The 27721-nt window shown below is 36.7% G+C and overlaps 1 protein-coding gene across 1 annotated transcript; it reads right to left on the bottom strand.

The window, feature by feature from the left end:
- Nucleotides 1-143: 143 nt before the first annotated feature.
- On the bottom strand, nucleotides 144-27721 carry Smyd4-3 (SET and MYND domain containing, class 4, member 3). Its single transcript, XM_081764699.1, has 6 exons — nucleotides 27323-27721; nucleotides 19857-20171; nucleotides 16807-17038; nucleotides 13427-13815; nucleotides 6095-6296; nucleotides 144-756 (listed from the first exon to the last, which is right to left on the bottom strand). Exons 1-6 carry the CDS (start codon nucleotides 27618-27620, stop codon nucleotides 222-224), a joined length of 1971 nt encoding a protein of 656 aa, XP_081620825.1. The 5' UTR covers nucleotides 27621-27721; the 3' UTR covers nucleotides 144-221.

The raw sequence follows: 27721 nt of genomic DNA, 5'->3' as shown, positions 1-27721 counted from the left end.
AAAGTTTCTTCTCTATTACTATCAATATTGAAAGCGAAAATAGAAGTTTTCGCTTCAATAGAGGAATTAGGGCGAGGTAATCATGACAAGCAACATCACTGCAGAATTAAGACTATAGCAGTTATAAAATGATAAAGAAAACATTTAAAAACTTCGTAATGTTTATTTCTAGATTACATAATGTTTATTTCTAACATGTATATACAAGAAACGAAACCAACTTATTCAGGTTTTATACTTCGGTTACCCAGTGTTAGCATGCATCTTCTTATACCTTGCTGACAAAGATGGTAATCCTTAAATGGTGGAGCAAGTATTTGGTCTAATATTTCTAAGACTTCAATAAACATTTTCATTGCTCTACTGACATTCCCAGATTCCATTTCTTTAGTTGCTCTTTGAAACATAGCTTCCGTGTCTTGTAGTTGTTTGAGCCCTTTTAGAATATTGGTAACGTGTTTACATATAGTGCACGGGACCATACAATCCAAGATATCAACGTTAACGTAGAGAACATTTCTACAGTTTTTACCTGTACATCGAAATCTCAAATGATCGTTAGTCATATCAGAAAATTTTGGCCAGTCTTCTTCACAAGCTTTGCAAGAACAATCAAACCAGTATTGGTTCTGTAAGGTGAGTTTCCTTTCATCTCGATCAGTCTGAGTAAAAATTGGCCCGTAATTTTCAGCAACCATTTCACCTTTTTCCATATTTTTAATTGCACGCACCACAACAGTTGTTCCAAGGAAATACCTAAAAATAATATTCTCATAATAATTATTGGTTAAATCACAAAGGGATCATATGTGTCCTCACTTTCGAACTCATGCCAATGGTAAAAGCGCCAATGCTTGGGAAAATTTTTAATTGCGTTTTTTATACCATTATTAAATATATCCATTCATCGGGTTACGAGAAAAATTACCAAATCTGGGATATAAATTTGTTTATACAATATCTCAGATTATTATTGATCATAAAAAAGAAATTCCTTGAGTGTATGATATTACAAACATTGCTTAACCACATTTAAACACTTTTTTTTTTTCTTAAATTGGTTCCTTACCAAGATTTAAAAAGAAAAACTTAAAAATAAAAGTACATAACTACAGTGCTTCGCTCCTTGGTGGATGTATGTACTTGTTATGCTGAAAAAAGATTGAAATAATCCCTTTTCTTCTTGAGTATGTTACGTTGTGCAGATGTCCGATCTGTCTGTGTCGGACAGTCCGACACAGACAGAAACGGAGCTAGACTTTAACCTTGAGCTCAATAGAGACACATACTGTACAATAGAGACTTTTCTTGTTACATTGAATTAGTTGTTCTCAAAGGTCGGTCAGAGTTCTCGAGTATTGACTAATACAGGTATTGTTGTTAACAATGGTCCAACAAATATTTTTTTGGTTGAACACTGTTTCGTTCCTGTGACAGGTATGTTACATTAAATTAGTATTCCTGTGACAAGTATTAGAGAACATATGAAACTATTCCTTGAAAAGAGATTCAACAGTATTTGTTGAACAGTATCAGAATCGACCTAAAACTATCAAAATACTGAGGGACGCTATCACATACAAGGTACATACAATTTATCAATCGTCAATCTTTATTTCGAGTGTTCGCAAAAATGTATGCAAGGATTAATATGTTCCTTCAAGGTAAGATAGCCATTTCCAACATATACTGTAGTGGAATGTTTCTATATGTATCTTCGCTACATTTTGAACGCATTGTATTACAAAATATATACCGTATTATTGGGTACACAAAAGTATAGAATTAAAGAAATACTTAAAAAAGAAAAAGTCAAATAAAAAGTAGTTGTTAAACCAAGAGAAGAATCAAATGTAGTGCTTAGATGCTAGCCTCACGTATCTGCCTCTTCCTCTTGAGAAAGAGCGCGAAGATCTATTCAAAAAGTGTGAACTTTAAGGTGATCAAGCAGTTTAGCTGTAGGAGTGTAAAGAGTGATTAAGTAACATAATTCGCACCGCATTCGAACACGTTTATAATTACCTGGCTGAAATTGCATTGCTTGCATTATTTCGTCAACTTTTTTTAAAACTTGTTTCTTTTAATTTTTGCTAATTATTTCTTAATCATATCTGCATTAAAAATTAAAATTATACATGAATTGTGGTGTTACCTGAGTACCTGAGACAAATAAATATATGTTCCATTTTCTTCTTGATCCAGTGGACGTATGTGCTTACTCGAATTACAGTAAAAGCTCTTTATTCGCGGGGTATATGTTCCATAAATATGCCGCGAATACAGAAACCGTGAATACGGAATGGTAATTTATAGGGGATACGTTCCTAGGTGGCAAAATAAAAAAAAAAAAAAAAAAAAAACATAAAAAATCAATTTACTGTAATTGAAGTTTTTGACCATATTGATTAATTATTATCTTCAGGCTTAGGCAATGGTTTGAAGAATTTTGTAATTTTTTCTTGCTTGGCAGTTTTTAAAAGCTCCTTCCATTCAGACTGATATTCAGCAGTGGCATTAGCAATTTGCCTCTTAAAAATAAGACCGTTCCATAGACGGATCAATTTTCATAAAGAAATCACAAAGCTCATTTGCCATTCTTAAATCTTCACTAAGATTTTTCAAATTAAATGTCACGTTTCCAGTGCTTGTTGAAGCCTCTTCTTCAATGGGCTGTGAATTTATTTCCTCCAAGTCGGTTTCAGTCAAATCTTCATCTTGTGATTCAAGCAATTCCTGAATGTCACTTGATTCTATCTGTTCGAACCCATCTCGCCCTATTCCATTCGCAATTTCTGCTATGTTTGCAAAGTTTGAATTTGCACACATTCTTCGTCATTTTCCGCAGTCAGAGCAGGCCACAGTTTTTTCCAGCATGACTTCAATGTGTGTGGCTTCAGTTCTTCCAGTGATTCTTTTATATTTACGATGCATTTTGCTATGTCAAATTTCTTCCAGCATTCCATATCATTCATATCAGGATTACATTCCATATTATCCAATACGATTTTGAAGGTTCGTCTAATGTAATAGAGCTTAAAGGCCTGGATTATTCCTGGGTCCATAGGTTGAAGCAAAGCCGTCGTGTTGGGAGGTAAAAACGTCGCTTTTATATTTGGATGCATAGTTTCAAGTTTGCGAGGATGACCTGGTGCATTGTCCAAAACTAGAACTGCTTTAAAGTCTAAATTCTGTTTTTTTTTTAAAAAAAAAATAAGTTTCAACTTCAGAAACAAAACAATTCCGGAACCAGTCACAAAAAATAGCGCTTGTAACCCACGCTTTCTTATTAGCACGCCAAAACACTGGCAGGTCGTCCTTGTTTTGATTTTTTAAAGCCCGAGGAGTTAACGATCTGTAAAGCATCAGTGGTTTAATGACACAATCTACAGATGCATTAGAACATAGCAGCAGTGTGACTCTACCCTTTGCTGCCGTAAATCTAGGAGCAGACTTTTCGCTTTTAGAAATGAATGTTTTGTTTGGCATTCTTTTCCAAAACAGTGCAGTTTCGTCTGCATTAAATACTTGCTCAGGTTTGTATCCTCCATCAGCTACTAAGTTTGCAAATTCTTCTGGATATCGTTCTGCTGCAGCATTGCCTGCAGATGCAGCTTCTACAACGATTTTAATGTTATGCAATGATTGTCTCTCCTTAAATTTATTGAACCAACCTTCCGATGCTTGAAATCCTCCATTCACCACTACAACTACCATCAGGTTCTTTAAAATGAGCGTAAAGACGCTTTGCCTTCTCCCGGACCATTGGACCACTCAGGGGCACCCTTTTTTGGTTGCGGTCTTCGATCCATAATGACAACGCCACTTCCATTTTTATCTATTGCTGGATCACGAACAATTTTCGCTGACAGTGAAGTTGAAGCTACAGACGACCTTATTTTATCTTCAGATTTTTTTATCGATCGTACAGTTGATTCGTTGACATTGAATGAGCGTGATATGGATGCAAACGACTCTCCAAGGCGTAAACGATCAAGCATTTCTATTTTCACTTTAAGCGGTAACAGATTTTTTTCGTGTCGAAACTAGTTTCTCATTTTTTAAAGTTGACATTACTGTATAAATTAGGAAGACAGCGGTAGAGACGTGTTACTCAATCACAATTTTTGTAACGAATGGAAAGACGAAACAATAAAACACGCAAAGCGGCTCTTACCAAAGGACGGAACGTCTAATAATGTGGCGGCATTAAAAAATATACTTTATTCATTGAGTAATAAGGTTGCTTTCATTCTGTTTGTTTACATTCTCAAAAACACCGATCACGGCGAAGGCGGCTTATGTCAAAGTCCGAACAAATACAGCGGCGATATCATTTAACAACATACTTTAGGCAAATAGGTCTATTTTACATTTTATTAGTCCATTTGACGGCGTTTACAAAGGATATTGGGTTGGATACCTATTGGAATCCTTTTTATTATTATGTATGTACGTACTGATTAGATCTGCGAATAAAGAGATCTTTAGCCGCGAATATAGGAATTGAGTCGCATTTTTTTAATCCGCGAATAGTGAAAACGCGAATAAGGAGCTTTTACTGTAGTATGAAAAGCGCGATTACAAATTTATACAAGCGTGGGAATTTTTACATTGGCATGGGCAGCACTACTTTGAACAAGATAGTAAAACTAAAGAGGAATCTAAATGAATAAACACAGACAAGGAAGATTTTTTTTTTCGACTATATATGTGTGTACGCACCTCTGTATGTGTTCACACTTCTGAACCTTATACGCTAAAGTCGAAAACTTGCTAAATATACTTTTACCTTGAAGATTACATTCACCCCATTGCGTGAAAATCGTAGTTAATTCCCTCCCGCGAAATAAGATTTTCAGTAATATAAACTAGTCCCTCAATAAGTAGTATGAGTGCAAGATTTGGATACCATAGACTTAGACGTTTTCGCTGTTAATTGATTCCAAGAAACAGAGTGATCACAATGAAGATCTTTAAATTAATTTTATGTTAGCTATTGGTTCTATTAATGATTGATAAAAAGATTTATTTTAAAATCTTACGTTCTGCAGTCTACTGTAAGAATTATGATGATGATGAAAATTAAGAATTCATGGCGTAAAACTAGAGAAAACAAGCGGAAAATTTTTCATGCCCAGTCAGAAGTTTGGAATTTTGAGATACTGAAACAATATATCCAGGAATTTACTCTGTTTTTGTTTTTTTTCTTTTACTTGAATACTCACCAAGTAAGACCATTTGTTTGTAAATAATAATAATAAATAAAATTTCGGCGACACTTTGCGTCATGATCCTCTTGTGGGCATCTTTAACTCGTCTCACAGTTGTGGAACTTCTTACATGTATTCGACTTCAATAGAATATATCATTAATAAACATGAGACGTAAGTTGAATTTGAAAAAGGTGACATAGTTTTCTGGTAGCTTCGTCCTGCCGTTTGATGCCGAGAACGCAAGTTAAACTATTTCATTATCATTTCCTTTAACTTAAAGGACAGAACTGTAAGACATATGACTCAAACAAATAAATTTTAAAGGAAGTAATATCATGTAAACTAACCAATAATAATTTAAGACTATAGACTGCAGTATCTTCATAGTAAGCAGAGAATTTTTAATAATCCCTCGAGCAAAGATAAAAATTAATATCAAAGATTTCTTACGCACCATTCTTAACATTTTAAAGTAAATACTACTGACTGATTCAAGCGCGAATTCCATTAATATTTTACACAGCACTTCCTGTAAAACCAATAATATTTGTGCTTTGCGATCTCAAAGTCGATTTTCCCATATTTTGCATAGTTACTACTCAGAAAAAATCAAATTTCGACTTCTCTGCACATTAACTTGTTTTCAAAGTACAGCAAATCACTTCTTAAATGGTGTAACAGGAATTGTGAAATAACATGTTTATAATCATAGATTTGTTGCAATTTTGCTATCGAATTTTCCATTTATTTCGCATTTCTATGACTTAGCGTAAAAAACTGCGATGCGATACTGCTTTGGAAAAGCTTAAATGAGGGAGTATATTTGCACTGAATAAAATCTAGGTACTTTTATAAGCTAATTAATTAAAATTTTCTCTAACCTCACAACACCTGGATCACAAGCATGGTTGAACAATGCGAGGGTAGGAAATACTGCTCCACCTAAGAACACAGAAGTTGCGTCCTGCAAAGAGTTCTTTTTCTTAAATTGCAACTCAGATATTTCATGAGCATTGAACTGAAGTAATTGAAGATGCCGCAATAATAATCCACCGATGAAGAGTTCCTCCTGTGATAGTGGACCTTCATAAAAAGAAATATACTTGTTAGATATGAAAATATTATTCCACAGAGTATTTATTATTATTTGTAAATTAGTGAATAATTCTATAAATTAAATTAGCTATTTTATTCTAGGGCTGTCCATGGTGAAACATTTGTTCGCACAAAGATAACTAAATAGACGTCAAGAACTTTGAAACGTGTAAATCTTATTGTTAACACAGAAGGTCGTTTCATACTTATACTAACGAACTTGACACACTTTAAGAATACTGCGACATCACCAGTGGCTGTGCTCAACATGCATGCACTGTCTCTTAGCTATCACCCCACATCCACTAAAGGAGACTGCGTTCAATGACAGTTTGATCAAGTCTGTTCCATTCCCTTTGACAAGCTTTCCAAAGACTTTCGAGTGTGCATGGCTGTGTACTGGTAACTCAAAAATCTATGGTGGATTTCACAGGAATGTTTGTAAAAGGGATTACATGAATACTTGTTTTACGTGCCATCTGCTCCATGTGCATCACCGTCGATTTCGCCAGATGAGAGAACGCCTTATCCTGAATAACTACGCAAAATGTGATGGTACTTTGAGATGAAATAATATGCGGTATAGGTGGTATAGTGGCTCCAAAATATTCGTCTGGTAATAAGCTGGGTTGATTTAAACTTTTTTGTTCTTTCCCTTCTTTGCTACACCAGAAATGTCAATATTATTTCTAGCAGTGTTGGGTAAATTACTTGTAAAACTGTAACGCGTTATAAGTTACTTTACTTTCTCTTAAAATGTAACGCGTTACTTGCCTCAAAAAAGTAACTGTTACTTTAATTCGAAAGTAACTCGTTACTTTTAGTTCCGAAACTTTGAATATGTGGAAAAAATATTATTTCAGTTTTCCGTACTGCTATTACTACCGCTATTATTATTATTATTATTATTATTATTATTATTATTATTAGTAGTAGTAGTAGTAGTAGTAGTAGTAGTAGTAGTAGTAGTAGTAGTATTGCACGTTCTGAACCGATTTATGTAAATGCAAGGACAAATTTTTACTTGACAACTATATGAACATTTTAATGTAATGTAACATTGACTAAAATGCCATACTGCGTTACTCGTAGGGATGGGCACGAGTGAATTCGAGTAAGTTTTCTTTGAAACTCGATTCGACTAGAAACAGACATCTTTGAGCTCGACCCGAGAACTCGGCTTGAAAAATTTCCTCCAACTCGATTCGAATTCAGGTCGAGTTTCGAGTCGAGTCTAGTCAAATCTGGTGTATAGTTTCGAGTACTCTCTTCAAGTATCTTACATAGACAATATAATTATTATCAATGGTACTACTACTACTACAACTTCTTCTTCTTCTTCTTCTTATATTATTATTATTATTATTATTATTATTATTATTATTATTATTATTATTATTATTATTATTATTATTATTATAACACTGTATAAACATGAAAGATAGGCGGTTTATATATGAATACTAAAAAAGTAGTTGATTGCCAATCTCGGTAGTCGTGAAGTCTAGGAGTAAAGGACATTGTTCACGAGCTTCTGAATTTGGGTTGAGGATCTAGGTTGAGTATTCGGGCTCGATCCAAACGTTGTGAAAAGTTATAGGGCACTGGCCAAATATCTTCAAAACTGCTCGGCCCGGGTTTAGAATTGTCAACGACTCTAGCAGATCGGCTCACAGCTCATTCACTATCGACTCAAACCGAGAAGTAAGCTGAGCCAACAACTCACCCAACCGAGTCGGCTAGAGCCCTTCGCTCAGGTGAGTCGAACCGAGCAGATGGCTTATCCCAACCAAGCCAGCTCGAGCCGATGGTTCACCCCAAGCGAGCCGGCTCGAGCCATCGGCTTAGTTAAGCCGAGCCGAGCTAAGCTTGTTATAAAAGATCTCTTGTAGTCTCGCTATCGAGACGAGACGAGATGCGAGCAGTGTCCACTCTCGTGAGCAACACTAAAAGTATTCCATATTACTGCTTAGCTTACATTTCTCATGGCTTTCGCTTTCCAGTGTAATCAGCCCATGATTTCAAAACGAGTTAAAACGAGCGAGCCACTTATCAAACTCGACTCGACTCGAAACTCGACGCCAAAAACAGTGAATCGGCTCGGAACTCGACTCGAGAATATTACTTTTGACTCCACTGGAAACTCGACTTGGATTCGAGTCGAGTTTTAGCTTGACTCGTGCTCATCCTTATGCGTTAGAAAAAATAGTTGCTTATTATTATTCTGCTAAACTAATTATATAATAATAACAATGTTGCTATGTAAAATTACAAATACAGAATATAGAGAAACATTACACTACAACTGACGAAATGAGAACACATGAACGGGTGAATCAAAATTGCCAATAACTCTAAAATCGATACATGCTTTTTAAAGCTAGTTGTTTCAAACTCTATAATCAACGGGAATTTAGGATATGCAAACTGATCTAAAAGAACCTTAATATTACATACTATCAACATTACATCAATAAAGCAGGCCTGCTCATCAGAACACCGTTTATTCATATTAAACCCTTACTGAATGTCGTTCATTATGACACCCTAATTGTTGATAAATATTTCCCGCCGGGGCACCACTTTACTTTTAAATTCTGCTCAGCAGCGGCGTACTTACGATTTTGTTTCGGTGGGACTTTGCCTGAAAATGTGAAAATTCTGCAAGTTTTTTTAATATATTTTACTATAGTAAGTAAGATTTCAGGGGGGCTTAAGCCCGGAAGCTCCACCCCTAAATACGCCACTGCTGTTCACCATCATCTTCAGCTTTTAAGAAAAAGTATTCTTTCAAATGTTCGAACGATAAAATGTTTTCGTTCTCCATCTTTATAAAAACAACACCATTCAAAGTAAAATAGACTACCAGTACCATTGCACTCGTAGTTCACTCACTGAATGTATTGATTTGGAGCTGTCAAAATCTAAGACAAAATCTTCCAGGTGCTTGCAATCAGTACACGTGATTTCCCTGAAGCTGTCCTCATCTTCCAAAAGCAGCAAGTGGCACTATATTTTGTTATGTAAATAAACAAATCAAATTGTATCTATGAATGTATTTGCAAGCCTACCAACGTAAAGTTCGTAAGGCGAAACGGGAAAATGCGCATCGAGATTTCCCATTCCGCCTTGCATTAAGATGAAAAGTGATAACAGGTTTTACATGCTAATTTCATTGCTAGAGGTCATAAGGCGAAACGGAAAAAGGCGAACAGTGCAGGAATTGTCGGTCACTGACATCGTTCATGCTCCATTGTTCCATTCTGAGAAATTCACTTACAGGAAAGAAACATTTGTTTCCGAAAAAAAAAATATATATATACATATATTGTAGTTACTCATCCGAAATGTAACGCGAAAAAGTAACGCAAACTAGGTACGTTACTTAAAAATTTGTAACGCGTTACCGTTACAGTTACTTTGGAAAAAATGTAACGCGTTACTAAGAAACGTTACTTGCGTTACGTTACTTCTCAAGACTGATTTCTAGATATAATTTCGTGGATTGAAACCTGACATTGTGTAAGACAGTGTAATATATAATCATTACATAGTTTAATATCTACTTCATGAATTTCTTTCACAGCTTTTATTACCTCCTCACTCAGAAGAACTTTTGTACCATAACCAGGGGCGTCATTTCAGACTTCGCTTGGGAGAGGCAAGAGCACCACTGACATAAGAATCTCACGTTCTGTACTAGTATATTAGTAGACAATCTATTAAAGCATATGCATTTCTCAAACTCTTGGGGGGGGGGCAATTGCCCCCTCCTGCCCTCCCTAAATGACGCTCCTGACCATAACTAATTCGTCGTCATCAAAGGGATTTCCATTCTTTTTTGAGACGGAATTATATCAAACTGATATCACTTCATTAACATTATTAAGGATTATTTATTGAATGAAACTGTATCTTCATTATGTTAATCCTATGAAGCGCTTACTCGAAAACGCAACCAGACTATATCCTCAAATTCTGGTATCATTTGGGTTGTATGAGAGCCTACTACCATCCACACTGCAATATGGCACTTTCATTATCAAGAATTTAATGGTTCCAGATAGTCCTTTTACAAACTTATTATTCTGATCATGAAATCGGTTTTCCGATATTGCTGAAAATGGTGCTCCTTTGTGGACATGAGGACGTCTTACTGGAATTTCTTGTACTCACGAAAACAGGCAACCATCTGGAATAATGAATTGCATCTAGAGCAAAGGTCCACTGACACAAGTCTTTCAAAGTTTTGACAAAAAGTGTAAAATCAGAGGTAGGGATATTGAACACAAGTTGTAAGAGAAGTAATTCTAGTCCCATAACCAAATTCTAATGTCGAAATATCACAGACTCAGCAGTTCTTTCTTTGATTCAGGATTCAATATCATTTGTTGTTTCTTCAGAAGTTGTACCACAATAATTCTGGTATTTCTTTTGCAAACAAAACGAGGCACAAAGGGTAACTCCATAAGCATATCTTGCTCTCTTTAACATGACCACCGAACAGATATGACTCTGCAATACCAGAACTTGCAATGTTAACACTTATCAATACTTTAGTCCAATCACTTTTATTCAGCAATTTTCCAAGGCTTTTGAGTACCATCATTTCAATGTGTAGGGCTCCCATCATAAGCACAACTTTTTGATCACTGTATTTTTCCGGATATGTACTTGCTCAAAAGCACATTTTACATAACACAATTTAAGATCTAATAAGACAAAAAGGTATATATAATTATACCTATTAAAATTTTGTTGTTGCCAATCTATTTTAGAAATTAATTAGCTCTCTACCATATATTGTCATTTGCTTTGCGCGTGATTTCCTTTTGCAATAACATACATAATGGTTGCCGCATTCACGTGTGGATGTTGTGGGGTACAACAGAGAATATTTCACCTCTGAATATTTACTTCTTAGTGATACTAACTTCAGAACTTCACAAAAATAAGATTAGAATAAAATTAGTTCATATGTTTTGAGCTTATGTTTTTAAAATCAGGTAGTCATATTGGGTTTTATAGGTGATTGTGTGAGGATCTGTGTCATTGTCACATTAAATGTTGTAATCAATAATGTTTACATCTCATTGTGAGTTGCATGAAAGGAAAGAACGCTGGAATTCATATTCTAAATAATCACTTCATTATTTTTTATTGTTTTTTGACAGCCATTTTGATGACGTCATATAGGAGGTAGAAGGTGTAGAAAAATTTGTGTCTTGGGTTTTTTTAGGTTCAGGTATTCATACACTAACTATATTTCAAATGGCATGTCGGTAGCCAGATGTGAAATATTTTCTGACTGTTCTACCCCACTAAAGGGTACTTTCAAATTAACCACAATAACGTCTTGGGCATGTTCACGCGTGTTGTTACCTAGCGGTCGAATTCGTCAAAAACTTGAAATAATCTGTATTATTTCTTTTTTTTAATTATATACACCCAAATCAAAAGTGTTATAATTTAGCGTCCCTTTTTAGCACCGGGGCTATATGAAACGTGGACACGAAGTTCAAGGCGAAATCCAAACCATCGTAATGCATCCAAATTTTAAAGCTCTTCCAGTGGAAATCGAACCCGAGGCCATTTGCACAAAAGGCGCACTAGTCAGTAGGCCAGCGGGGAGGGCAAATGATAAGTTTTAGTTATTCCATATCCACATTCCGTGCCTCGACCCAAATTGACTTTATATATATATATATATATATATATATATATATATATATATATATATATATATATATATATATATATATATATATATAACAGAAACTGAAGAGCGAATAGTTACAAGCACGATAATAGACACACAATACAGATTACTCCTGAGCCGGGTTGAATGTTTTTTTTCTAGAAATGAATACCGGTAACTCTTAACATAAACCTTCAACCAAAAATCATCTCTCTTTGACAGAAATGGTGATAAGTGTTTGCTGTGAACTACTCAAAATTAGACACGTCCATTTTAATAAAGTTAAAATTGATTATATAATTTAACAAAATTCCATTGTGCTCCAGCTACAACAATATGATCATAAGATGAAGATATTACTTTTTTCCGTGCGATATTCCTTTCACATACACTAAAGTAAGAGATTAGCAATATTACCCTCATAATAAATTTACATAGAATATAATTGCTGAGATTCTATCATAAATTAGATTTTTCATAAAGGTAGACTAATTTTCATAATTTTATTTCTTTCTAGTTTAATATTGATTTTTCTGAAATGAAATGAAAATGGCATACATCTCACTATTACACATACAATACATTACCAGTACAGATTTATTTATTAGAGATTTTTTATTGTATTATTAAAGATTGTGTTAAGGAGCATTTCATGATGCATCTATGATCACCTAGGAAAAGTCTAGCGTCACTCTCGTAATGCATATTACAACAGTTTGGAAATGCTAAAATGCAGGATAATATGACAGTCGTATTTACATTTTAAAATGAGTGTTTTACCTTATTGCTCATCTGTGCTATACTAGGAGGTGCTATTGATGAACTTCGTAAGAATACTAGAATATTTTAATAAGAACAATCACTTTTGGTGCAAGTGAATTCTGGTTTGAAGACCGATGATAATTCCTTTTTGTTAATGGCGTGATCTTAATTCTCATGAATCATGCCCTTAGCTTGAACCAGGTTTCCATAGGGCAGTTAAGTGTTATCTTCTTGATCATTGTTTCTATTCGGTAGAAGAATATCTCTCAATAGATAATCAATAGCAACATTAAGTTATAAAAATGTATGCAGTTCAAAAACATTTAAATGATTTGTAAGTTAATATTCACAAGATGTATATTTTTATATCTAAATTAGAATAGTGGAAAACTGTTTCTATTTAAGCTAAGTATCAAATATTGTATACGCAAGATTAAATGTATAAACCTGTATACATACAATGCTTTCTGACGTGTTCAGCGCATATGTTCATTTTCTGATAATTTGTATGATAAAAGATGAAAATAAATACCATGCAATACAAATAAGAACGACTGAATACAGCCCAACAAGTGTGCAACAGACAAACCTAACTTCAGCAAGGAGTTAAATATACATCGCCTCCTTCAATTCTAAGAATGAGGAAAGTGTAACCTACCTGTTAAATTTTCTGTGGAATTTTCGAAGAAATCTGTCATTTTGAGGCATTTGAACAGAAAAGTCGCCATAAGGGTTCTGTGAAAATAATCTTCGGGTTGTCTTCGATCTTCATGTCTTACCAAATGGTATACTGTTCTGTAATCTTCAGGGTTATATATTTTAGGCGGCGATTCCTCAAGTTGGGCTCTCAAATTCAGAAAATGTTGCAAATTTGATTGGGACAATATTCTCAGGGCCAAGTAACAGGTGATGGATATCCCAGAAGCTCGGAGTAACTCCAACAAACTGCATTCATGCTTGTGGTGTGATTTCATGGCATTATCTCGACAGCTAGAACTGCAGAATGCAATTCCACTGCAGTTTGGACAAGGAATGGGAACTCCCAAGCTACGGAAAAAATAGTATTTTAGAAGAAAAAAATATAAACTCAATTATATTTATAATATCTTCATAATCTACTCTTTCATATATATTTCTAACATAATGGTCTCAGACCGCTTCCTTTCTTCCCCAATCCTTTCTTCCTTCCCAATTCCGCGGGTAGTGTGATCGACAGGGACGTCATCCCTCATACGTGACGGGTTAACATGGTCATAGGTGCCGACAGAGGTGACCACTTTAACCTAACCTCACTCAACCTCACGCTCACAAACTCATTTCGACCTCACGAGTTTGGACACCTTTGGGTGCCGAAAGACCAGAAATCTAATTCCCAATCCTAACGTGTATGCGTATGTTCCAGCATAACTCTGAAACACGAAACAAACAAGATCATCTAGTTTATGTTTTGATATGCCATATTGAATTGTTTCTTTCGTATATGTGTGTGTGTATCTTCTTGCCTTAATGCATATATATGTCATGTTTTGAACATGGGTGGATTTAGGAATTGTCTGCTGTGACGGCAGATCTTCCGGGGGTTTGGAATACTCCTCAGTTGAGTGGGGATTCCTGAGTTTTTCCGCAGAAATTGTTAATATAGAAACCTGGTTTTTGAAGTTTTCGTGTATAATTCTCTAAAATACAATATAAGGAAATATATATATATTTCTTTTTAGAAAATTGTTGGCGGGAAATCAGTCTCTCCATGTCTGCCCCCGCAACTACAGAGAAGCTTTCCAATGATTTTCGGTCATTATGTAAATATAAACGCGATCTTTTAGGCAACATACCCTCACTGTATTTCAATATTTAGATAGCTGGTATGTCGAGTCAAAATCGTAATAAAACATGCCGTCTCTGCTTTCCCCCCCCCCCCATTTCGAACACTGTATATAATGATAGAAAATGTGTCTAATTCATAGTTTTCGAGGTCGCTAAGATGTATTGTGACACTTTCGATGCCGTTTAAAGTTCAAGCTCACCACTCCTGAGAGAGGAGAAGGGTGACATGTAAAATAATCGAAAACAACCAATATTAGTGTCGAATCAATAGATTTCGGGGTTATTAAGTTCATTGGTGACAGTCTCGATGCCATTTAAGTTCAAATTCATCCTTCAGTGACGTTGACCTCTCTTAGCTTCTCTAGGGGGATGTGGGAAGGGAGAATGTTAAAATAATAAAAAAATGGTCATTATTAATGAATGTTGATCCCTAGTTTTCAGGGCCTCTGAGATGAATAGTAACATTCCCGATGTCAATTAAGTCCACATTCAGCTATTATTACCATTTCTAGAAGGTTGAAAGGGGCTGATATGCAAAATTAATCGAAAACAATTTTCAATCCTTTCTAAGTCTGCTCGTATTCATCTGAATTCCATTATAACATGATCATAATATTAGACACTAAAGTGCTTTGGATTTGTGTTGCTCGTGTATCTTACTTGCGTTGTTATTGCTGTAGAGGCAATCAAAATTTGTGTATTAACGATACCACAGTGTCCTTAGTTTCTAACTCTGCATGATACGTGTGATATTGTAAGTTTTAGATTTACATGTAGATTTGAAATATGTAACAATTTGATATAGTTCCATTTGAAAAAAAAAAAAAAATACAACTGATTGTGCAACACTACATACTTGCATCATTTTTCAATACTATACATTTTCAACCATTCTGTGGCGGCTCGTCAGAGAAGTTACATTTTAAAAGTTAAACTTTTACAGCTTCAAACTCAGAGGACAAAACTTACCTAATGTATTAATTGTTGTATACACGAGTTAGTGCATAAGGCACAATTTCTTCCCTTCGTTTGTAGTGGCGAAAGTTTAACTTTTACCGATATAAGTTCCCTTCAAAGCCGCCAGTGCAATTTTCTTGCTTTAAAACCGAGATTAATGGTGAGTTCTTCAGTGGAAGGAATCCATATTAATTGCAGGATTTTTTAAGAAGGAAAATTTAAATAACTAATTAATTATCGATGTATAGCAAGTTTTAAAAAAATGAAGTGTGAAATGAAGACAAAAGAGAAATGGAAATTGCAAAAGAAGCTTTTAGGAAGAAAATATTATTTCTGAGACACTTGATTATTGAATTGTGAAAAGTACTAATCAAGTTTCTTGATACATAGGGAGCAGAAACAAGGTTAGTTCAGAAGAACGGTTAAAGAGAGAGAGCGAGAGAGAAAGAGACATTTTGAAAGGACTTGAATTTTGGATGTAGAAATGCAGAAAATTAAGTGAAATAATAATTTAAAAAAGCGATTAGAAAACATTAGCAGAAAATCGACAAAGTAGAAACGTATTGGATAGTAAAAAAGAAAAGAAAATATTTCAAAGAAGCGCTCTCTTAAAGAGAAATAAAAAAGTAATTCTATTTTCAAGAAAATTATTATAACAATTCGAATTATACATGACTTTAAAATAAGCATGAAAGTGCGTTGTCATTATAATCCATTAAGAATTCTCCAATTCTTATGTAAACCAAGTGGTTGTGTTTGAGAGCACTCCCATGTTTTTTAAAGTAAACAAATAGGGAATTTTCTTTTTTAAAAAGAATCATTTTTAGTTCAATTTGTTTGATTTTGTTTATTTTTTAAAAAAAAAAGAATCCATGTTTTCTAAAAATATTTTATTATATTTTCAAATGTGTTACGAAAAATCGTGAAATAAATCTGAAATTTTGTGAACTTACAAATATTAACCCCTGTGCACTAGATAATCCCGCTTTACTCAAGAGCAAACCTATTTGTATAAGAAAAGTCTTATATTTTTATCCTTAAAACCAAACAAGAGATCTATTTTGTTTTTAAATATGTAAACGCAACAACAGAATATTGTATTGTCACCCGACTTTCGTCACTATGCAAACTTTCATTGTTGACGTCGAAAATGAGTTAAATGAAGGTTTCAAGATTGGAGGACATGCTTCAACTCCTTAGTAGAGTTCGCCATGCACAAACACATGACGTACACTAAGCAAAATAAAGGATACAAACCTTTTAAAACAGGTAAAACAATGCGTTCCGTACTTTTCTGGAAGAAGTACAGCAGCATACGGGTTTTCCACAACTAAAACATCACCAGTTCGTATTTTGGATTTTGCCTCTGCATATCTTCCTTGTCCTTCGGCTTCTGCGATATTAATCATAGAACATGACGAAGGGTATTGCGAGTTTCGTCCTCCTGTTACCAGTGGCACTGTGGGCTCATTTTTTGATTGTCTAGGAACTTGAGGAAAGAAAGCGTATAAGTAAAATAAATTTATTAAAGAACAAACTAGAAACAACGCATTAGAGTAATTAACCAGAGAAGGTGAGAAGATTATCGATGTAATGTATTGCTTTTCAGCAAAACTTTTAATATTCATTAACCCCTTTAAAATCGCTTTCACTTAAGAAGTTACTGCTCCTATTCTAATTACCTTGTATTGAAAGTTCATACATCATTGTGTTAGAATCAATCACGTTTTCGATTATACCACATGATCTATACGCCTCAAGATTAAAAAAAAAAAAAAAAAAAAAAAAAAAAAATCGGGAAAATGTTGTTTAGTAATCTAAGTGGCCCTTACGTGACTTCAGGGTCAGATACCTGAATACCACATATGCTCGAAAATTACTGTCTCATAGGGACACATTCCATACCAGGCTTCGAAAAAGTTGCGGAGCGTAACGAAACACAAAAGTGCAAAAATATTGTTTGCTGTATTGATTCAAACCGTTACTGATTGATCTCCTTAGACTATACATTTCTTTTAGGTTTAATGACATAGGATAAGTACCTCGTAGGTATGAAGATAGAAAACTTCGAAACAAACACGATATTACAACATTTTGAAATCAATATTGTAAAACCGCAAGTAGTAAAAGTAATACTGCGGTTACTTAAGAACACTTGTATGCCCCTGGGTCCTGACTGATGATCCATGGTCCCAGACACAGGAGTCATCGTCTAGAAGTACCAGAAACCACACTCTCTAAATGTTGACAATGACTAGTTGGTGATCCTCTCAAATTTCTTGAAAGATGCGTAGGACCACTTCTTAAATTTGAGAAAAACTAAAGACTTGGTATGGTAGTATAGTATGTACTTCTGTAGGGTTGGGTGATCTATCTCGTTTTCCTTTTATGGGTAAAAAGTTGCCTAAAATTCAAATTTGAGAGGTTTTTTACTTCTTGTATCCTCTTGAATGAAACTTTATCACTTTATATAGTTGAGTATAGGGGGTCCATTCCCCTTTCATAGGACATGGATAAGTGGCGTAACTAATGGCTTGGGGGCCTCCCCGCAAACAGCGTAGAGTGGGGCCCCTTCTCTATGTCCCACTTGATGATTTGGGGCCCCCTAATGGCTTGAGGTCCCCCCGTAATGCGGGGTTTGCGGGGCCCTTATTTACGCCCCTGACATAGATGCATTGACGCACCTCTCTTAAAATTCGGGATGGGTACATTGTCCAACCCCTTAAATTTTGGAATTGTCAAAAGACCAATATTAGTGTATATATGATAGAACTCGAATATGCAAGCTTCTCACTAAAAGTACGTGACATTTTGCTCTAAAGTCCATATTTTTTGTAATTTCAGCAAAGCAACTACAGCGTCGGAAACCTTCATCCTTCGTCCACTGCTCTCTAAGCAGTGCAGCTTTTGTTTACTAGGTGATAGCAGTTGAGTCACACTGCCTGAACGAGTAAGACATGTTTCTGATGCTGCCCGGGAACGTGGAATTTTCAGTAGAAGAGCAACGGGTGATAGTGGAATTCCTTACCGCAGCTGGATGTTGTGCAGCCAATATTCATTGCCAATTGGAGGGTGTGTATGGTGATAGTCCTCATACAGAAAACACTGTTAGGAAATTGGTGCGTGAGTTCAAATCAGGGCGAACGAGTGTGAAAGATGAGCAGAGTGCTGGATGTCCAAAAACAGCATCAGCTGAGGCTAACATTGCTCGTGTTGAAAATTTCGTAACGAAAGATAGGCGTATAACGATGCAGGAGATTCGTGATACACTGGGCTAACAATGAAAACAGCAGAACGAATAATTCCAAATGAAGTGGGCTTAAGGAAAGTTTCTTCTCGCTTTGTTCCACAAATGACGATAAAAAGAGACCAAGTGTTGCAAATTAACACACTTCACAAAAAAGAGACGCAATTTCTTGGAAAGTGTTGTGACAAGGAGACTTACTGATTCAATTATTCAACCCAGAAACAAAAGGGAAGTCGATGCTATATAAACAGATTCGCCTCCTCCCTCCATACACAAAAATCATCAGGTGGCATCCAATGAAAAGGTTTGTACGCCATCTTCTGGGATTTCTAGAAAGTGATGTTGTCTGGTCCTATTCTGGAAGGTCATACAATTACGGACGAGTAAAGTAATTTTATACACTTTGGGATACTTCGTGAAATTGACTTCGAGAAACGGCCACAAATGGCAAACGATAATTTCATTCTTCACATGGACAGTGCACCACCACACCGTGCTAATATTGTAACTTCATCCTTGGCTGTCCACGGTTTTGAACTTATGCTACACCCATCCAACTCATCAGATTTAGCCCCCGAGTTATCTCTGGATGTTCCTAACCTCAAGCATGCTCTTCGTGGAACCCATTTCAGCAGTAGATCATCCTTGGGATGTGCTATTTTTCTTCTGAAACATACCCCACAGATGACTATGCCATATGTTATACAAAATGGATGGGACGATGGGAACTGTTATCAGTAAAGACATTGACGTGACGTGGTACTTTTAATGATAGAGTGAATGTGATAATAAATATTTAATAGAGTTTAAGTATCTATCGATCAATGCAACATTAATTTATTATCTACGCTACAGTTTTACCATCCCTCTAGAGCATTCCTGTTTCCTCTAGAATACCGTTGGACCACAGCCAAGAAACTGGTAGTTCTTCCAATTAACAAAATATCCTAGTTACGCCAATTATTTTAACACAGAAAATATATATATCTAGTCTAAGAATTCTATTGTGCTTCATAAGTAAGAGAATTTTTATATTTCTATTAAATAAATAATAACTAACCGTTTGTCACCTCCTTTGCTTTCTCCATCATCTGAAGTATTTTCTGAATGTCTATTTGCCATTGTTTCTTTTTCTCTATAGAAAGTTTGGCACAATCTAACGCTGATATTGCCTTCTGAAAACTGTTCTGAGCATCCTTGTATTGTTTTATGCCCATTAAACAACGAGCCCGTCGGTCGTATAGTTTATGATGCAGCTCCGGAGGATAGTCCAGTGATAACGCTTCTTGTATATCAGCCAAAGACAGGTCATATTCCTTCATGTGGAACAGAGTAGCAGATCTATTAGCTACTACAACTGCTAAATCACGAGTTCCTGTTGGGTAAAGAATAAAATTATCTTTTAAGAAACTGAAATATTTTTAAGTAGTATAAAATCGACGTATATTTATTTACAAGTAGTATATGTGTAAATAGTATGGTTATACCGATAGGAAATGACAAGCAATAATCTGCTAGTTAACAGTGTATCTTGCTACATTCACAGTAAATAAATAAATAAGTTAATTATCCTTATTAGTACCACAAAAGTTCGTTTTATTTAATTTCGCGAAATCCACATGTGAAAGTTTACCCTCGAGCAGGCTAACTTGTTGAGCTCGATTCGATTTATCGACTAATACATCTCCTACATTTGGACCATATTTTAGTTGAACTGAAATTAAAATTTAAGTGTTAATGACAAGGTTATATATCTCATTAGCCATACTATGTGCTGTCATCTTGCTAGTATCAAAATAAGCACCTTAATGAGGATACCTTTAATATCAGTTTCACTTCAGTAAGTGGCGTGGTTCTCGCCAGAAAGAAGGAAACCCGGAGCAGTCAGAGTAGCACAATAAATGCGTTGTTACTTACATTTTTGAAAAGAAGAAATAACTAAAGCAATTCCCTCTTCAGATATGCAAGAAAGTGTTAAGTGGATGAAAACAGAAACTTTTCCACGACAACGAATTAATCACGCTTAAAAAAAAAAGTCGCCTTTTCTCGGAGAATGTCAAAAATACTAAACTCTTTAAATGAATTTGCTCTTTCGCTCCACAACCAAATCGGATTGTGTTTTTTTCTTTGCTTGCAACAAAATAAACTATAAGAACTTTTTGACAGCTTATTTTTTACTTGTCTAAATAAATAACTGAAAGTTTCAGTGGAGGGCTAAAATTGGTAGCAGAAGAATATGTGCCGACTGTCCAGCAGAACCCTGTACGGGCCGGGCGTGCCCGTTTGGCCCGGCGGATTACCCGACTCGGCCCGGCTCTGTCCTGCCCGTTTTAAGTATATCAAACTGGACCGGTCCCTAACCCGACCGAACCGAGCCGGGCACATTCCGAGTCGGACACAAATACTATAGGGACGAACCGAGCACGTGCATTTCCGGGCTGAACCGGGCCGGCCCGGACACTGTGAAAGACGGATCGGAAACTTATGTTGTCAGCCTATGTTAATCGTAATGTGTTTGGGAAACTGGCTCTTTATTCAAGACTGTAAAGTACTGTACTACTACTACTATTACACATCTACTACTATTACTTCTTCTACTATTACTACTACAAGCACTGCTAATATTACTACAACTGCTACGAGTTCGCATCAGAATTGACATGTCTGGTGGTACAGAATTTACCTTCTAAGTACAGAAAAAATAGGAGAAATATTAGTTATTATGGCCGGTCTGGATAGAATGTGAACCGATGTTTGATCTGCGAGGGGCAACGGTTGCTCAGTAGGTAAAGCACTCACATCTGGTGCTAGAAGGGTTTGGGTACAAAATCTCGCGGCCAGAACCTCGCGGCGACAACCTCGCGGACCAAAACCTCGCCTGGCCAAAACCTCGCCTCCCAAAACCTCGCCGCCCAAAATCTCGCCAGGCCGAAACCTCGCCTGGCCAAAACCTCGCCGCCCAAAACCTCGCGGCCCAAAATCTTGCCGGGCCAAAACCCCGCCTGGCCAAAACCTCGCCGCCCAAAACGTCGCGGGCCAAAATCTCGCGGGGCGAAAACCTCGCCTGGCCAAAACCTCGCCACCCAAAACCTCGCGGGCCAAAATCTCGCCGGGCCAAAACCTCGCGCCCCAAAATATCGCCATACCCATAATCTCGCCTGACCAAAATGTAAATGTTCCAACAGATGATAAGGATGACGGTATAAAAGACGCTGTTTCAGAAGAAGTATCACGGGTATTTGACCAAGTCCCGCGATACCATGTGAAAATTCTATTTCTGTATTAGAGGATTTCAATGTGAAGGTAGGGCGACAGGATGTTTTTAAACTGGTTATAGGGAAAGAAAGTCTGCATAAGGAAAGTAATGACAACTAACGAGGTTAGTTTCGTGAACTTTGGAACATCCAAAAACTTAAAATTTTAACAAAAATCTAATAATATTTATGAAAATATGAAACAATATATGAGTTTTTACGACGTCCCTTGATTATGTCCTATAGGTTAAAGGAGACGTAGATGACCAGGATGAAGGAAATGATCGAATAAAGAAAGTGGGAGGAAACGGGAATAACCCGAGAAAGCCCACGCACACGATGTTTTGTATATTATTATTATTATTATTATTATTATTATTATTATTATTATTATTATTATTATTATTATTATTATTATTATTATTATTATTATTATTATTTGTAACGTGGAATTGCATATTAGGAAATACATTGGGTAAATTTTAAAGAAAAGTTTCATTCGCGGCGAGGTTTTGGCACGGCGGGATTTTGGGCGGCGAGGTTTTGGCCCGGCGAGATTTTGTCCCGCGAGGTTTTGGGCGGCGAGGTTTTGGCCCGGCGAGATTTTGTCCCGCGAGGTTTTGGCCACGCGAGGTTTTGGCTCGGCGAGATTTTGTCCCGCGAGGTTTTGGGCGGCGAGGTTTTGGCCACGCGAGGTTTTGGCCCGGCGAGATTTTGTCCCGCGAGGTTTTGGCCGGCGAGATTTTGGGCGGCGATGTTTCGGCCGCGAGATTTTGTCCGTATACCTGCTAGAAGTCGTCGGATCAATCACTGCTTGCTTGGTGGTGGACAAACACCGTGTGCGTGGGAGTTTTCGGGGTGGTCTCATGATGAAGATCGTATGATCCTTGAAGAACGTATGAGTTCTTGACCTACTAAGTAGAATTTAGAACGCTACCATTAGACCAAGGAGGATGAAACCGTGAACTGGCGTGTTCATGAGATCAGCGCAATTTGTAGTAATGTTCAATTAGCATGGCAGATATTACCAAATGGTGTTACATGTTCCTGTATTGTTTATAGTATGATGCTACAAATATGATTAAAAAAAATATAATGTTCAAATAAATCACCAAGACGTTAGGGTCGCTTAGGTGTTCCTGGAACGTGGCTCAGTGGTAGAGCGTTCACCTCTGGTGCATGTGGTCCCAGGTTCGATCCAAGCTCGCGCCAAGTGAATTTGTGGTGGATAAATACCGTGTGGGGGTTTCCTCGGGGTTCTCCCGTTTCCTCCCACTTTATTCATTCCACCATGTCATTCATTTCTCATCATCACCGTCTCCTTTAGCCTGACCGGCATAACCGTGGGACGTAAAACTCAAAACTTTCATTTTCATTTTTTTGTGTTCGTATTACTAGTAATAGCAGTAGTGGTAATTGCTGTCGTATTAGTATAGTAATGAGTAGTAGTAGTAGTAGTAGTAATAGTAGTAGCAGTGGCAGTAATAGTGGAATTAGCACTAGTATTCGTAATCGTATTAGTAATAGTAGTAGTAGCAGTAGTAGTTGTAGTATTAGTATTACATACGGTATAGCAGTTTTACGTATCTTCTCTGTTAATCGTAACGCACTAATGAGTGTAGTATAAGGCTTTTATCCATGAGCTTTATTGTACTGTATAATAAACATGGCTGGACAGAGCAAGCACAGATTACAAATAGACAGACAGAAGAAGGACATAGAAAGCAAACCTTGGGTAAACTTTCACACGCATTTCTCGTTCGAGAAGGACAAATAGATATTGTAATGTTATGACGGCACATTTCTCATTTTCCATTGCATATTGAAGGCTTGACTTTACTTATCAGACTTGGTTGTTCTCAGGCCGGTGAGAGCCCGGCCCGTTCTCCGCCCGGCTCGAGATTCGGACCGGGCCCGGGCCGGGTCGTTTCGAGCCGAGCACAGAATACAGATCCAGCCAGGCGGGGCGGGGCCGTCTTCGGGCCTGGGTTTGCAGGGCTTTGCTGCCCAGCCCTAGCAGCGGGCCTGCTTGTACAGCCAGCGAAATAATTCTCCCATTTGATTCAATTAGTTTTGTAAATAACTTCGGAATGGAAAAACAATTTGAGTTCAGTTTTCAGTAAATTAACAGGTTGACTGCCATGCTCATATGTGGTGCTCACCTTATTTCTCTGTGGGGCCTGAGCACCATATATGATGCTCATGCTTGATATCACAAATTACTAAACTATCCAAGTTCTTGAGTATCATATATGATGCTCATTGTCACAAATTACTGTGAGACCATGAGCATCACATATGGTGCTCGGCTCCCATTGGTACATTTTCGGGAGAAACAAAATATCGCTACAAAAATGTGATATGTCTATCCATAATCTAGCAAAAGGTCAGAAGAAATTTATGGCCTCCAGGGACCAGTACCCTCAAATCACCTTGGCAGTCAATTAAAAAGAAGTTTTTTTTTTTTTTTTTTTTTTTTTTTTTTTTACTTCCAGCCATACCAAGATTATTCCCAAAGTAAATTTAACTAACGGAAAAAACTTTTGTCGCTGACTGTATATCTAGAATAAGTACTATTAGCAGAGCAAAATCAATAAAGAATAAAGAAGAAAAATAATCCAAGTTATTAAAAAAAAGTTAAAGTTAGAATATTACATCTATCATTCAGTTGCTTTCAACAGTAATTTAAACATGACAAGTCATGAAGGCGACCACTTCATTGAATGACAAGTTATTGAAGACATAGCCTATTTCAGTTCAAAGCTCCATGCTGGTCTTATGGAAACTTTTTTCCTAATTTGACGTCCCACAATTATACATCAAGGCTAAGAGAAATGGTAATGATGAGATGGATGATAATGGTGAAATGACGAAAGTGAGAGAACCTGGATAAAACCCAGAAGCCCATTTTATGGGAGCTGGGATCGAACCAGGTATCCCACGCGCCAGAGGCGAACGCTCTACCACTGTGCCACCGCAGCCCTTATGGAATCTTATTTGTTGAACTATTATCTTTTTCCTGTACGGAACCTTTCAAGCGTAAGATGTACAGATTGCATAGTAGTGCTATAAGGATTAGGTGTCAAACCACATTGGTTAGGAACAACATTTTCTAATAGATTATTTTTGAGAATATCTTTGTCTTAGCAAAATTTAGTTTATATGGAGTTAAAATGTGTTATTTAGAAACTAAAGAAGGTTTATTATGTAATGGCGTACACAAAAGGGTAATTGTACGTACTCACACCAGGTTCGCGACCAGAAATTTTTGTTGGTGGGTGGTGGTCAAAAATTATAAGCCACTACGTCTGTGTAGTATTGAACGAGTTTTGGTCTTGTAGTATTCTGTACCCGATAAGTCATTGTAAAATACTTGTTCCTATGTTTACAGAAAAAAACTTGGAACTATTTTTTTTCCTTTTCTTTTATGAGAGAAAGAGTACAGCCCTAACACCGCAATTACATAGCAGGCAAGGGCACCGATTTCTCTGTAAATGGGGGGGACACTCAGACGCATATATATGAGGATGTTAAGACAAATTGTATTCAAATTATGCCAAATATTGTATATCCATAAATACAGTAGGGGGGCCCACATGAGCTTTGGGGGGGGGGCAGGATCGGCGCCCTTGATAGCAGGCACTTCCCTATCATGTTCTCTCAGGTATTGTACACGGGAATGTGTCCAGTATGTGCCTTATGCACCTCTGAGCGAGAAATCACATGAATGGCAAGTGATAGTCACAGTCTATATCCGCCCCTAGGCACATGCCTGACATGTACCTGGAGAACGTCCTACTATGTTCCCCATGCCGTAAGCGTCAATGAACCACAAAATTACTCCCCCAAAATATGTTAAATCGTCTATATGCGTAATGTATTTACATTAAGGTGAGTCTAGAAAACACTTAAAACAAGTTAAAAAAAATGTACCCCAGGGAGGGCGCGAACCACCAATCTTTGGATTACTAACCGCGTGCTTTTCCGACTTAACCACGGAGGTGACGAAGAGAACGTCGCTTGTAGAGGGATAAATTGTTGAGGTCTTTTAAATTTGGCTAATCAGAGTGCTCCTTTAACCGCGTATATTCGACGATAACCGTTTGGGATCAGATAAAATCTGCTTGCCATGTAATTTTATAACAAAATTACGAGTGGCTATTTACTTTATTTCATGTTTCTTCCATATTCATTTTCAAATGATCGGCGACAGTTGCCATCTAATCAAGTTGATGCGTTTGTTGCTTCTAGTACACAATCGCTTAGAAAAAGAACAAATGCATCAAATGTGGGAGATGAATTTAGAACACGTAAATGGCGCATGCCTAGCACATCTTGTGCTGTTAGAGTATCTGAAACAGTAAGGACGTACCTAGAACATGACAGATATATGTCCCAAGTGACGACATGAAAACAAATGACTGTTAGAGTGCGAAACTGAGTCCGGTATATAAATGCTATATTTGTGGTACATAGTTGCAAATATCAATTAGGTGTAACAAGTACCTAAAACTATAGGTAGCTGAAGCACATACTTAGCACATGAATATCATATGTGCCAAATGTCGGGTACCTAAAAAGTAGCTGGGACACCTAAATGGCACATGCCTGGCACATCTTGTGCTATTAGGGAGATAGGGGGCCGCTGTGGCTCAGTGGTAGAGCTTTCACCTCTGATGAATGGGGTCCTTGGTTCGATCTCAGCTCGCACCAAGTCTACATGGGTTTTCTCAGGGTTCTTCCGTTTTCTCCCACTTTCTTCATTCCACTATTTCATTCATTTCTCATCATTGCCGTCTCCTTTGGCCTAGCCGGCATAACCGTGCGGTGTAAAACTTAAAGATTTCTCTTAAAGTGTACAGATAGAGTAAAATCAAATGTTCATGTCATGCTACATCAATCATTCACTGTTAAACAATTATAGTTTTATAAGTGTACAAATATACGTTAAGTTAGGAAGTTTTTTGGGGAAGTCCCGACCTGTAGACTCCTGTGGGTGCGCTCCTGCTCTACACTTCCTTATTATATTCTTCAAAATACAAGTAGGATGTGTCTTTTGAAAAACACGTACGTGAACATAATTATATATAGTGCTTTCTTCATGAACGGGTTTAGAGACATACCATATGAGTATCTTAACAGAGTAAATATAACGAAAGCAAAACACAATTAAGCTATGCATTTTCTTGGTAGATTTTCAGTTTGTAAAAAAAAGAAATGAAAAGAAAGAAAAAAGAAAAAAAGAAAAATGTAGGCACATCACAATTCTTACCTTTGTCCGTTGGTGTTTGAATAATACTTTTCGAATATAGGTGAAGAGCTTTTCTATAATCTCCAGCTTGAAATGCACTGTTCCCATCTTCTTTCAAACTTTTTGCTAGTTCCTTATTTTTCTCTTTGAAGAAGCGTTTTATTTCGATCTCATGAATTTTAGGCAAATTAAAAACGAACGAAAATCGGTCTTCATCGGTCTTTAATTCAGCAAATGATTTTAATTCGGATTCGGTGACGGAAGCCCGTATTTGATCGTAGTATGCTTTGAAAAACCCTTCTTTCTCTGTGTCAGACATGTGTGCTTGCAAGGCTGGTCACAGAATTCACTACACATGTGCACGCTTTCTTTCGTTGCCACTCTTTTCTTCTGTAGTTTGGCGTCGTAGTCAGTGGAACT

The sequence above is a fragment of the Thermobia domestica genome, chromosome 7, assembly GCF_964235325.1.
Source record: "Thermobia domestica chromosome 7, izTheDome1.hap1.1, whole genome shotgun sequence".
Lineage (NCBI taxonomy): Eukaryota > Metazoa > Arthropoda > Insecta > Zygentoma > Lepismatidae > Thermobia > Thermobia domestica.
Note: the sequence above shows the minus strand (reverse complement) of the source record. Positions and strands in the feature narration are given on the sequence as shown.

Bases quoted from the DNA above. Each gene is read 5' to 3' on its own strand.
- Smyd4-3 (XM_081764699.1), bottom strand. From the start codon at position 27,620: ATGTCTGACACAGAGAAAGAAGGGTTTTTCAAAGCATACTACGATCAA. The intron at 20,172-27,322 runs GTAAGAATTGTG...TTTACCCAACAG, and splicing joins TCAAACACCAACGGACAAAG to GAACTCGTGATTTAGCAGTT. The intron at 6,297-13,426 runs GTAGGTTACACT...CTTTTTATGAAG, and splicing joins TTCCACAGAAAATTTAACAG to GTCCACTATCACAGGAGGAA.